Source organism: Chaetura pelagica, unplaced genomic scaffold (genome assembly GCF_000747805.2).
Source record: "Chaetura pelagica isolate M959 unplaced genomic scaffold, ChaPel_1.0 scaffold3, whole genome shotgun sequence".
Classification (NCBI taxonomy): Eukaryota; Metazoa; Chordata; class Aves; order Apodiformes; family Apodidae; genus Chaetura; species Chaetura pelagica.
The window spans coordinates 333,613-347,813 of record NW_009952974.1 but is presented as its reverse complement, the minus strand read 5'-3'; the positions used below and the strand labels follow the sequence as shown (position 1 = coordinate 347,813).

General features: G+C 42.7%; 1 protein-coding gene across 1 annotated transcript; it reads left to right on the top strand.

Moving 5' to 3' along the window:
- The first annotated feature begins 4,115 nt into the window (after nucleotides 1–4,115).
- Nucleotides 4,116–14,156, top strand: LOC104387442 (glycerol-3-phosphate dehydrogenase [NAD(+)], cytoplasmic-like). The gene is made up of 8 exons (XM_009996211.1): nucleotides 4,116–4,129; nucleotides 4,728–4,905; nucleotides 6,872–7,012; nucleotides 8,227–8,365; nucleotides 10,046–10,158; nucleotides 12,325–12,558; nucleotides 12,694–12,800; nucleotides 14,060–14,156. The coding sequence occupies exons 1-8, from the start codon at nucleotides 4,116–4,118 to the stop codon at nucleotides 14,154–14,156; spliced, it is 1,023 nt and encodes a 340-aa protein (XP_009994513.1).
- Nucleotides 14,157–14,201: the final 45 nt, after the last annotated feature.

Genomic DNA, 14,201 nt, shown 5'->3' with positions numbered 1-14,201 from the left:
GGGGCTGCCGGGCTGCGGGGCTGCCGGGCTGCGGGCAGGGCCCAGGAGGCTCGGGTTGAAGCATCCAGTGGCAGGAGGAGGGTGGTGATGCTCTTTGCATTCTTTTAAAGGAACCGCGACACGGGCTTCAGTTAAAGCCACGACTTACTGGCACCTTTCACTGCCACCTTGCTCAGCGTTATCATAGAATAGCGGGCTGGAAGGGTCCTCAAGGATCATCGGGTCCAGTCTTTTGGTCTAGACAGGATGGCCCAGCACCCTGTCCAGCTGAACTTTAACAGTGTCCAATGCTGGGGAATCCACCACAGCCCTGGGGGGATTATTGTACAAGGCTGAGTCTGCACCATGATGCAAAATGACATTTTTCACACTGAGAACGACCAGCCTTCGTAATAATCCGCCTGTCCCCCCTTTTTATCCTTATCCCACCCATAAGAACACATTTGCTACTACTCAGTCCTTCTTAGCCAAGACAAAAGGTCTGCAGAGCTCCTCAGGTCTGACAGACCCCATTCAAGTCTGCAGACACTGTCTCACTGGACTTTGCATTTTACTTTTCTTACAGTTTATGTAAGCTGAGCAGAAGCAAACAGCCCAACAAGTATGTGCATGTGCTTGGCATTAGCAAACCCAGCCCCTAGGTAGTTCTGTGGAATTTTTCTGTGCAAGGAGAAAAATACCTGACAGCTAAGTGGAAGAAAATGCCCTAAAAAATCGATAGGTGAGGGAGTGGTTGCTTGTGAGTGGCTGAGAAGAGTTAAAGCACAGCTCTTTGCATTAGTGCCTTGCAAAAACCAGTGCACTGCTCCAAGCCCCCACATACGTGATATCTCTCAGATACAGCCCTTGACACGTACCTGCACAGCTGAGTCTTCTTTGGGAACTCTCCATCACATGCCTGGCTTTCCCTGGCCCTGATGGACACAGTTCTGCTTCCCAAATGTTGCCGTCATGTCATTCCAGCACTTGCATCCTCCTCTGCTGCCCTCATCTCTCACACCTTAAACACAGGTGTCTGAGCCTGTACAGGCAGTTCGTGGCCACTTCCAAGACCCTCAACAACCCTGGCTGCATGCCTGGGAGTCAGCTTCCACCTCTGGCCAGCCCACCCTGCCAGCCTTCATCACCCGCTTGCTGCACCCTCCCGTGAGCACCTCCTGCCCCTCCCAGGCAGTCCCCTTGCTGTGAGACACTCTCCAAAGCCACTTAGCTGTCTTCCTTCAGATCTGTACTCAAGAAAGTTCTTTTTCTCACGTGTGCCTACAAACTTGGGAAGAGTTATGCCACAGAGATCCCCAGCTCACTCAATATTATCTACTTATTCATACCACCTGTCTCCCTGGGCCCATATTTTGCTTCCTACCTTAAGCTTAGACTGTAAAAATCTTACAGGGGAGGAGATAAACATCGTGTTTCAATCACATCTATTCATAGCCTCTGTGGAAGAACAGGTTGTCTCAGCACAACACGGAACTATAATGTTTGCCTTTGGCAAACATTTTTTCAGATGTTCCTCCTGACAGTTCAGACCACTGTTTGTGAGCCTTTCCTGCAGCTCAGAAACGTGGCTGACACAGGACATGGCGTGTTGCAATAGCTCCTGTTGGCTGCAGAGATGCAGCAGGGCATGAGGGACTTACTAAACCAACACTGCCAGGAGACTCATGACTGATGTAGTTAAGCCAAGAGCTGCACCACTTTCTGCGGTTGCCAGCCAGGTTCAGGAGGCTTTGTTTTTATGTTAATCATGGTTCAGTTACCTGTTTTTAAAAATAGAGGTTTAATTCACTGCCTGTCCCTTCAGAATCCAAAAGCTGTCCCAGTCTTAAATCCGTTTGGACAGCAGAGTCCTCAGTAAAGATCCAGCTTGAACCAGCTTCTCATCTTCAACATGGACAGATGGCCAGGCTTTTTATGGAGCTGCATGGAAGGAAAACAAGAGCCAGTAGTCGCAATTGAATCAGAAGAGGTTCTGACTCAATATATAAAAAGAGGAGAGAAAGAAGCACCCTAAGATAATAATAAAGCACTGTGGCAGGTTTCACAGAGAGGAGGTGGTCCTTGGAGATTTTAAGACAAGTGAACACAGCCCTGAGCAACCCATATGAACTCAGTGGTGTTCCCACTTTGGAGAACTCTCATGGCCCCTTCCAACCTGAGCAATACTGTAATTTTAAAACATTGGGATAGCTGGTTAAGAAAGAGACTGGAGGGAGACATGATCATCCTCAAGCATCTAAAGAAGAAGAAATAAATAGTTCACCCTTCTAGAAGAGAAACGGGCTTAAACTGCAGTAAGAAAGACTTAGGTTAAACACAAGGATGATCTTTCTAATGCTAAGGATAGGAAAGTCCTGGGATGGGCTGGCTGGGGAAAGGAAGACACCTGCAAATGCTGAGGTCTTTAAAACCTCCTCAGAAAAACTATTAGGGATGTCATAAGTATATTTGACTGCCCTGTGTGTTGGGAAGGGACTAGCAGCTCCAGGGGTCCCTTCAGCTCTCTTTTTTTTCACCAGATCTGATGTGTGCCACAAACACTTTCATATTCACATATGTAAATAATGGAACTTATTTGAGTCATTCTACATCAAAGCTTTCTCATTATACTGATAGGAAATACCCAGATAAAAGCTGTCTTTTTCTTAGCAGTATGTAAATCACTTCTGACATGAGTTAACATAACTGGGGAAAAGGAACAGATTGGCAGTTTTCACCTTTTAAGATTACCTCTGCCTGCTGTTAATCTTCACTAAATTGAGTTTCAGATAAAATAAAACCATGGTGAAGTCTTATATATGAGTGTCCTTGGTTTTCTTTGCATAAGCAGCCCTCTTCTGCCAAGCCTATGTAGTCTACTGAACACCACCTTCATAGACAGAGCAGTTCTTCTCCCCAAAGCTCATCAACGATGACTGAATTTTAAATGGACTAAGTAAATCTGAGCATCAGGTTTTGAACTGTTTGGAAGTTTTCTGGGGAAGTATTTTCTCTGATGACAACTCAATGCCTTTTAAACATTAAATCTTTTCTCCCCCAAATCCTCATTCATCTAAAGAGAAACTAAATTAACATATTGACATTTATGGAGCTTTATACCTGAGATATCTTCAAAAACATCTTGTCAATAGAAAAATACTTGAGTGGCAACATCCACTCAAGTGGTAATGACAGCTCTGCTGGAAGATCAGGTTTATCTACTGAGAGAACAGCTAATCCTGATGGGAGTCTTCAGCACAACCCGGAAAATGACTTTCAATCTCAGGGTTATCCATAAAAAAAATAACTGTTCTTCTTAATACACATTTCTTGTGCTGAGCCACAGTTCATCCTCAGCTCAGGCCTTGATTGTGCTTTCTGTTCAAAGCAGGACAAGAGAGCCAGAATGTAAGTAATTTTAAAGAGAATACTCCTCTTATAGTAAAGCTTCACCCCTCTAACATTTCACCCCTAAAACCTTTTTCTGTGTATTTTAAACGGCCAAACCCAATAACCCTCTTTTAGAACAAAAGCATTACAGTCCCTCAGGATACAGATACAACACTGAGGAATGTGAAACTTGATCTAAGTAGGATTTCTTTATCAACAGATTAGGATGAAGCCCTTATTCTTTTATTACTTCTTGAGCAATTTAGCCTTGTGCAAACCTGTTACATCAAAAAAAAAAAAAAAGGTTGAGCCAAGGAGAACCAGTTACAATGTGGTTTCCCTTTGAACCATGGACAGCACAAACCTACCTGGACTTTGTCTTGGATATACTTGAGACCTTTATTGGTTCCAGAAAACATGCCAGAGCTCAATCCTGTTCATGCAGGTATTGTACAAGTGGGTCAGAGGACAAGAACATTGCAGGCTGAAGCTCCCATTCAGTTGTGTTAATAAAATGGCCAGTATTTTAAAGATTAAAGTAGTATTAAAATGGAAAGAGGCAACAGAAGAGTAAAAATAATCACCCTTCCTCCCCATGTAATTCAAACAGCATAAGTGATACTTCAAGTATTTTCTGTGGGGTTTTTAATTCTCTCTTGCCAAGAAAATAACTGAATGGTTGCAAGACTGCAGTGGTGATGGGGAAATAAAATTGTTGTCTGAACTGAGATTTAAAAATGCTCAGCATGACTGAAGCAGAGTAAACTGCATGGTTAGAATGCCCTCAGGCTGCAACTACTGCAGATCCTGTTACAGTGATAATTAGAACAATAAATAAAGAGAAACCATCGGGTTGAGGATTATTTTAAGAAAATAATGATTCCTGAGGATTTATCTCTTACATAAAACCCTTATGGCAACTGTTTGGTTATTGGTGGGAAAGTGGGATGCATCTATTTTAGATGAGATGCACAAAGACTGTCACAGCAAGGTCGTTCAGCACTGCTTTGCCACCTGGACTATTTGACATCTTTAGATCTTCAGAAAAAAAGAATTATCCAAGAAGCAAGAAAGATTTTAATCCCAGAAACTATATGGTTAGTGCTATTGATGGTACTCCCACTCTATAAGATTTGACATGACTTCAGATCCCTTATTATAGTTATATTTTCTCTAGTTCTACTTTGTGTTTTTAACCTGAGGTTTTTTTGATGGAGGATTTTCTTTCTTATAAGTGTAGCAAGAACCTGAACAGCTGAACAGCTTTTGGAAGATACTATCTTTGAAGTTATTAGTGTTTTCCAATTCACAAGAAAACTATTTGTTTCTTATTATTTCAACTATTTTTCTTTTTAAAGGGGATCAGCCATAGCAAGAATCATTGGCAAAAATGTCCAGAAGTCCAACAGATTTGATCCTACTGTCAAGATATGGGTATTTGAAGAGATCATCAATGGAAGAAAACTGTCAGAGATAATGAATCAGGAACATGAAAATGTTAAATATCTGCCTGGATACAAGATACCAAAAAATGTGGTAAGTTGGAGAAAAAAAAATCATCACAGAAATGTAAGAGATAAAAATAAAGGAGGCAACATCTGGCAAAGTTAAAAACTAGGAAGTAATGCACTACTTCCTTCTGGTTTGCCACTTAACTCACATATAGCTCACGTAACTCACTTAACTCACACTACTTCCTTCTGGTTTGCCACTTAACTCACTCCAGTATTGACATATAGCTCACTGCTGGGACTTCTACTTGTCTTGTGTGTCACATGCAACTTGAAACACCCAGGTGTGTCAGGTGCTGCTAATGCACCATCCTCCTCACTGGCAAAGACCAGCATAATTCCAGAAATGGCAGCCAGAGATCTGTCTGCACTGAGCTGAGATATTGCAAACCCACAGCATCTTCTGGGAAAAAGGGGAAAGCCACTGTTCTCCCTGCTTCTAAAAGAGAACTCAACAGCACAGCCAACAGCTGTGGCTTACAAGGAGATGAATAATAAGGTATTGACTTATGGGTGACTTCAGGAGAGCAACACACTGCTATAATTAATAATGCTGTAAATTCCACCAAAATATAAAGTATTTATTTTTCGTGAACATTTAAAATACCAAGTTATGCGTTTTTACTTAAATTAATCAGCTTAGATAATTTACTGCTACCTAAACAGCTAAAGCCCCTCACTGTGCTTGCTTAAGATTTTGCCAAATGCCAATGTTTTGTGAATTAAAGAAAGTAGCACCATGTTTCTGGAACAGCTGCAGCTGTAGAAGGAAGTTGAGACACTGCACGTGGTGGGTCTCCTTGCTTGGACAGTGTCTATATTCAGTACTCCATTTAGTGCTGCAACTGCATGTTTGCACTCCTGTGGTTTGAACTTGGCACACAGTTCTCCTGGGTTACAATTGACATGTCACTTATTTTTATGACCCTGCAACGCATCATCAGGCTTATCATCAGATCAGCCTCTTCCTGTCTGTAGGCAGTCTGAGGTTTCACCAGCAAAAATCAGCTGGTTGCAGTAAAGCCTGAAGGGACCCTCACACCTTCATCTCCAACTGAGGAAAAAACCACCACAAACAAAACCTAATTTTTGCCTTGCATTGCTCTGTGACATTTTTGAGAAACCAGAGCACTGCCTGTACAGCACTGCCAGCCTCTGCCCTGCTCCTGCTTTGATGTTTTCCCAGAGAAGCAGCTTTGCTGGCAGCAGTTTTGGTTCTCCCACTGGGAATCCTGTTTGCTCTATGGCAGTGTGCTCCAAGGCTGCATCCAAGGGGGACATTTGCTCTGATTTCAAACTGCTGGTGACAGCAGGCTCAAGGTCATCTGCTGTGGCCTCTGTAGTCCAGCTTGAATTGTTCTTCTGAGTAACACTAGCATTTGGAGGAAGATAGAACTTGCTAGTTACTAAAGCTTGATGGGTAATTTTTTTCTAATTATTGGTCAAGTTACTATACATTTAACACAAACAACCATCTCATCCCAAATATTATTATCATCTGTGCCTTTTGAGATAGTTTATTCCTGAATAACTCTAAGCTAGTGACCTATGGAAACTAAAGACAGCCAGAAGGGGCTCTGTCTCACCACCCTGCTTCATTCCTGGGTTCCCTGGTGCTACCACTTATTCCAGCAGAACCATATGGGGTTGCTCAGTATCTTCAGGAACTACCTGAAGAAGCAGAACCAGCAAAAGGGCTTCCCAGGCCAGGGCAAGTTCAGAAAATCTATCATCTTTATCCATACAGGGTTAGGATGGAAGGCAAGTTATAAGCAAAGTTTTTAAAAACTCAAACCTACCACAGGCTGCTTTGGATATTTTAGGAGAGAGCTGCAGTTGCTTGCATGAAGAGCTAGCAGCTATGCCACACTGCCTTTTAACATTAAAGACATTTGCAGTGTTCCATGGCTTGGGCACGTTGGTATCTTGCAGGGTGTGAGGGTTCCAACCTGGCACGAAGAGGTTCATTTCAGCTGTTGCTCTTGTTCCAGGTGGCTGTACCAGATGTGGTTGAAGCAGCAAATGGGGCAGACATTTTAGTGTTTGTTCTGCCACATCAGTTCATTGGTCGAGTCTGCGAGCAGATTGCAGGCCAGATAAAACCCGGGACATTTGGGATTTCCCTGATCAAGGTAAGTTATCATCTCCACAAGACTGGATCTGTACGGAGCAAATAACTCTCTTTGACTTAAGGGCAGGAGCTCCAGGCCTCAGCTGTGTGCCCTGCATAAACATGAGCATTTCTTTCTGCAAGAGTTAAAACTCAGCCAGCCTTCTGCTGCTCACGGGGACACAGAGAGAAAAGGATGGGGCAACCCAGCCAGGCTCAGAGTCACCCTCTTTGCCAACCATCTTTAGCCTGGATTGGTTCCCACTTGGACCAGCAAGGAGGTGAAAATGGGCAGAGGGAGGGCTGCATAAGCTGGTGCTGCTGCTGCTGCCAGAAAAAATACTCATGAGAGTACAACCTCAATTAACTCTTAACTGGGAAGAGGGCTGGGTCAAATTGCCTCTTCCAAGTACATGCTAAAGCTGTTCTTGGCTGCATTAAAATGGCACATAAACACTAATGATTTTGCAGAACTGAAGCAATTTCAAGCTGACATGAATTGAGGAATCTCTTTTTAAGGTTATAAGTAGCAGATTATCATAATCTTAAAAGGAATTTGTATTTTAAGAGAATCCCAAACTAAACACCAGAGGCAGAGTGTAGGAATATAGTCTTTTGGTTGCATTACAGGAAATACCCAATTTAAAATAAGAAATGTAATTCAGGCTTTCAGACTGCAATACCAGCTCTTCCCCCCCTTTTTTTTGTTTTCTCTCTATAGCAATTGCATTACCAGCACCAGTACACAGAGGAGAGTGGGAGAGGAAGGAAATTCCTGCAAATTCACTTGTTTCTTTAGTTAAAAAAAAAAAGCACCCCAAGACAGTTCAATGCACTCCTTAATACCAACAAAGCAGTCAGATAAATACTTAGTTCTTGCAAAAAAGCCACTGCTTGTAGGCTTAATGTAAAAGTCTGGTTCTGTACCACAAGAGTTTAATACAAAGGAAAAACACAGCGTCAAAGAAAGCCTCAGGACAGCAGTGGTGGCTGAGAGGCCACCAGCAGGGTTACCTTGACTGTCCCTACTTTCTCCTTGAACTTGCAGTTATCAAAAGTACAAACCTAGAGCATTTGTATGAATGGCTAATGCAAGTGAATGTAAGGCCAAAATCCTTACAATTTAAACCAGAGAGCTGCAGGCAATAGGGCACCTTCTGCTTTATCAGAAGTGCTTTACACCATTGTAATTTTCCTACTCTAATAACTTGGCTTTGACTGTCACCTTTTCTTCAGGGGATTGATGAGGGTCCTGATGGCCTGAAGCTCATATCTGACCTCATCCGAGAGAAACTGCAGATAGAAATCAGTGTGCTTATGGGGGCCAACATAGCCAAAGAAGTGGCTGATGAGAAGTTCTGTGAAACCACCATTGGTAACTATTGCAACGAGCAAACCAGAGCAAAGAGCTGTGTTTTAATGTCACCTGTGGCTGGGCAGCAGGATAACCTCTGGAGGGGGCAGGGGGATGTGGTGGGTCCCATGCTGTTCCTGAGTGGTGCTGTGAGCGCGGTGCCTGCTGAGCTCCTTCAGGGAAGCAGCATGATTTGGCAGGATCAGATCCAAACTGACAGTGGCTTTCAGTGCTGACAGCTAATTTCATCCATTAAAAAATTACAGCTTAATCCTGTTTCTGTAGGAGTTGGAAAAAGCCACCTTTTATGTCTGTACGGCTCAACCCTGAGCACATCGGTGGCTGCTGCACTAGACAGTCCAGACAGAGAACTAAAATCAGAAGCTCAGATGTGCTCATGCTCCCTGAGGTGTATTTTTCCATCTTCAAATTTATTTGTAAAAAAAACCAAAACCAAACAACTCCAAAGAACAAAAAATCCCCAGTAATTTTCTGTTCCTCCCTCCCATTCAGCCTGCTTGCCAAGACATAGCCTCAGATCCTCCCAGAACTGGGTCTGACCTGACTGGGGAAGTTCATCCAGTAGTTTTTAAAACCCATTAACTTTTAAAATAAGCAAAAATTACAGTTACATCCTTCCATAGCTAGGGAAGGCAAACAAATACATTATTGCTGCAATACTGTTCCTTTGCTTTGCAAAGTTTACAGTAATAGTGAAAACTGTACCAGCTGGGTATTGTTGCTGACAGAGCAACTGGGCAGCAATAGGACCCGACATGATTTGGGGAGTTGAGCAACATTAATTTTCTTGGGGGGAATTTAACTTCTGCTGTCCCAGTTTGAAGCCATGCTGTGATGATGACTGCAAAGAGCTCTGGCCCTTGCTGTTGTCCTCATGGAAAGCCATGTAGCCCAGAGACAGCCACCTCAAAGAGACTGAATATCCCCAACATCAATTTTTGTGAAGAACGAGAAGCAAACCCAAAGTTGCTTGGGAGATGGGGCAGAAACCCCAGAGCTGCCAGAGTGTGGTGCCTCAGGCTACTTAAACTCACTGTTAAGCTCTCCCTGAAGGAAACCAAGCTGACTCAGATAAAAATTAGGTGAAACTCCATTCAAAAGTCTTTTCCCCTTGGGCCAGAGGCCTTTACGTCCAAGGGCTCCCTACCCTTCTTCTCCACACCTACAGTCAGTGCTGCAGTGACATGATACATGACCCCAGCAGAACTGGTACTAAAAATGTTTGAGCCAGCATTCAACCTCATAATCTGTGGATCTCCCTTAATTGTAAATTAATTGGGCCTTAATCATTGTGCCCCATAACAACACTAAGCAATTATACCGGTTTACATTTTCAAAGCAGCAATTACACCCTTGTGCTGTACAAAGAGACTTGTAAATATTATGTTTTGCAAGGTTTGTGGTTATACAGGCTTTCTCAGGCAGGAAGCTGCATTAGCCAGTACATACTTTTAAGTTATTTAAATTATTATGAAGGGATACTTGGTCAATGCCTGGGACTTGCATACATTTAACACTGGCTTCCAGCAGCAGGAACAAAACTCTTGCGTAGCAACACCCAGTTAGGCTTTGTGGTCTAAGTAAAGTGATCCCTGGGACCTTATTTCAGGTTTCAGTTAATTGTGTGTACTCTGAAACATTGGGAAAAAATCCTCTAACTGTCATCTTTCCTTCCCACAGGCTGCAAAAACAAAAAACAAGGGGAGATCTTTAAAGAGTTAATGCAGACGCCCAATTTCAGGATTACCGTGGTGCTTGATTCTGATACAGTGGAGCTTTGTGGAGCCTTAAAAGTGAGTGGTTTCAAACCAAAATGTTTTTATTAGGGCCAATTTCCACCCTTACCTGCATCTTCTGTAAGCCACAGGGTCTGAGTCCTGCCATCATGTCATTCAGTGAGCACGGGCAAGATGTGAAGTTCGCATCCAACCTGTAAAAAAGGGAACATTTACTTAAAAATACAACTGCTGGGACAGCATTTCAAAGTAGTTGTATTTTGATCTTTATTTTACTGGAGGCACCTCTGCTTCAGAGGGCAGAATTTAGTCCACTGTGTTTCCTTGTCTGCGTGTTGCAAGCACATGGAACAAAGACTCTTACTACAGAAAGGAGCTCCCACTAATAACTTATTTCCATGGCTGGTGTAGTAACTAGAAGGTGCACATCAGAAACAGCGTGCTGTGTCCACATCAAGATCCCAGGCTGGATCAGAAATGATACCAAAATCACCAAGTTTCCAATGAGGAGACACTTGAGTGAATTTCAAATATCCTAAAATTTACTCTGGCTTGTGATTCTTTGTACTTATTTATATATTCAATAATTTGCACTTCAATAATTCACCTTTCTTTGCAGAAGGGGCATTACTGGCTAGGAAAGAATTGGTCCACTGTAACCTTAGATACAAAAAGAAAAGTTTCTTTACATACAAAAGCAAATATCCCCCAGATTTTGCTTTTGGCCACAGACTGGAGCTGGAGCAGAGTGCAAGAGGGGAGAGAGGTTTCCGCTTTGTAGGAAATCTTTGCTGTTCTTGAAATCATTGCTCTGGAATTGCCTTTGCTAAACAAATTAGAATCTGTATGTCTGGAGCAAACACTTCAGTGGCAGTACTGAGTGACATATGTACTCATATACAGTGAAATACAAATATTTCAAGACTTTTTAGGGGGTGGAAATTGGGAGGTGGGAAGGGAGACATGCAGGACAATGGTGAGGAGTTGTGAAGATGCTTAGGATCCTGAGAGATTTGTTCAGAGCTGTAGAAAAGGGCATTTCTTCTGATGGTTTTTGTAGAGAAAACTGAATTTTGATCTACTGCATCACCTGTACATAGAACTCATGCCTGTTTAAATTAAAGACTCACAGAGAAAGTCTAGAAAGGCATTACTCCTTTTGGGATATTTTAAATCGTTTTTAAATATTTTAAATATTTTAAATAGTTAAAAAGTCACGAAGTCCCAGCTTGGAACTAGCAGAAAGACAAACCATGAGTTGCATACATACTAGGTGATTGCATGTTAAATATTACTATGTTAAACAAGCTACTTTGATTTTTGCCCTTGGGAATAACAGTGGATAATTTATAATAATCTTCTAGAAGTCCATCTAGTTTTGTTCAACAGAAACTAGCTGGCTACCTTCTTCATGAGATAAACTTAGAACCATAGAATGTGTGGGGTTGGAAGGGACTTTTAAAGGTCATTTAGTCCAGTCTCCCCTGCAGTGCAGAGGGACCTTTTCAACTAGATCAGGTTGCTCAGAGCCTTGTCAAGCCTGACCTTGAACATCTCCAGGGATGGGGCCTCCACCACCTCTCTGTGAAACTTGTTCCAGTGCTTCACCATCCTCATGGTAAAGAACTTATTCCTGATATCCAATCTGAATCTACCCTGCTCTAGTTTAAGGCCCTTGCTCCTTGTCCTATTACTACACAACCTTGTAAACAGCCCCTTCCCAGCTTTCCTATGGCCCCTTCAGGTACTGGAAGGACACTATAAGGTCTCCCTGGAGCATTCTCTTCTCCAGGCTGAACAATCTCAGCTCTCTGAGCCTGTCTTTGTAGGAGAGGTGCTCCAGCCCTTTGGTTATTTTTGTAGCCCTTCTCTGGACTCATTTCAATAGGACCATGTCCCTCTTGTGCTGAGGGCTCCAAAGCTGGACACAGTACTCCAGGTGGAGTCTCAAAAGAGCAGGGTAGAGGGGCAGAATCACCTCTCTTGACCTGCTGGCCACGTTGCTTTTGAGGCAGCCCAGGATGCAGCTGGCCCTCTGGGCTGCAAGCTCACATTGTTTGCTCATGTCCTACTCGTGTCAAACTTGCAGCGTTTAGAAAGTGACCCTTGTTCTAATGAAGAGATTTGTGGGGCTTCCTTCAAGTTGAGCTCATGCTGTTGAACCACACACCTTGCCTGAACATTTCCTTTCCCCCTCTCTCGTTCGCACTGCCCCGTTTCCAGAACATCGTGGCGGTGGGAGCTGGGTTCTGCGACGGGCTGGGCTACGGTGACAACACCAAGGCAGCAGTGATACGCCTGGGCCTGATGGAAATGGTGGCCTTTGCCAAGATGTTCTGCAAGGGATCAGTATCAATAGCCACTTTTCTGGAAAGCTGCGGCGTCGCTGACCTGATCACTACCTGCTATGGGGGACGCAACCGAAAAGTAGCCGAAGCCTTTGCTCGCACAGGAAAAGTAAGGAGGGTTTTGAAATATTTTACACTAAGGCATGAAGAAATCCTTCCCCGTTTTACAAAGGCATCATGAGCCGTTTACCTTCTTGATAACTGCTGGTATCTGATCCAAGTCAATCGGTCTCCTTTCTTCTAGTCCATTGAGGAACTGGAAAATGAGATGCTGAACGGACAGAAGCTGCAAGGTCCTCAGACCTCAGCTGAAGTCTACAAGATTCTGAAACAGAAAAATATGCTGGATAAGTAAGTGCTTTTACTTTAAAAAAGAATCAACGACAGATTGAGAGGGATTTGTAACCTTCCTAACAATTCTTGTGTTTAATTACCTCCTTCATTTCTGCAACAAATGAAGGGCCACTCTTTGAGCACGGCTTAGCCTGACCCCTCGTTGCCATGGTCAGTAAAATAGGATGAGGGCTAAACAGCATTAGAAAAAACAAGCCACAGACACAGAGGAAACAAACAACAACAAAAATAGCAATCCAAAGGAGCTACCCAGACATTCCCATTCCCCTAAAGGAGACTAAAGGGCACACACACAGCTTGCAGAGATGATCTGTGGGGCAAAGGGTTTCTTGTTCTCAGTGTACCACCAGGACAGCTTCCAGCAGTACTACTCTCAGTGCAAATGTTAAGGAGGTTATCTCAGTGTCCAGTGTAAGGGTAACTCCTAATCAGAACATTTTATAGGCATTTTATAGATAATGTCTGCTGATACCAGTGCTTTAGTGCTCTAGTTATCTGGGGCAAAGTAAGATTATTTATCATTTGAAAGCTTTGTCTCCGCTTACACAACAGAAGAGCTAAACTTCCCTCCATCCCATTCCCTCTCACATGTTAGCAGTTCTGACAGGTCAAATGCTGCTAAATGAATACTTAAAAAAATCCTATTAGACTTATAACAGATACATAGTGTATTCAAGTGGCATTATCTTTCAGAAATGAGAAAGAAAAGCTCGTTTTGACAGGACATGAACTTTACATCAAAATTTTATGTAGAAAGTATCCTTATAATTGCACTTAGTTACATACTCAGCTCCAAGTCATTCAGTGGAATCATTTTTTACCACATACTGACTAAGCCTGCAAAAGGGAAAGAACCCTCTAAGTCAGGAAAAGAAAATCATTAGACATTTTAATCCTTCTTTAGTCTTTTAGATACCAGTAATTAATACACATTTTGAACACAGGAGGAAAAAGAGGATATGAAATTCCAGATTTTTTTAAAGAAATACACTGGATAGAAATTTGTACTCCAAAACAGCTCTTTGCTCTCACCCCTTAGAACTACCCCTAGCTTCTCTTAATTGCCTATATAAAGGTACCTCCAGGCTAGAATTAAGGGAGAAAAATTTTCCTTTCCTTTCAATGTAAAAAAACCCAAACAACCAACCAAATCCATCCCCAAAAACAAAAAAAATTTTTTTTTTTCTATTATAAATGGAATAGAAACGTTTATATAACCTTTAACAACTATTGTCATTGCTATGTGTTTCTTTCAGGTATCCATTATTTACAACCATCTACAAGATCTGCTACGAGGGTCAATCGATCCAGGATTTCATCATGTGCCTGCAGAACCACCCGGAGCACATTTAGAATCCCCCTCTCCCCTCTTGCTCCTCATCTTCCCAGGACTTCTGG

Coding starts and splice junctions, on each gene's coding strand:
- LOC104387442 (XM_009996211.1), top strand. Junction 7,013..8,226: donor TTGGGATTTCCCTGATCAAG/GTAAGTTATCAT, acceptor CCTTTTCTTCAG/GGGATTGATGAGGGTCCTGA. Junction 8,366..10,045: donor GTTCTGTGAAACCACCATTG/GTAACTATTGCA, acceptor TCCTTCCCACAG/GCTGCAAAAACAAAAAACAA.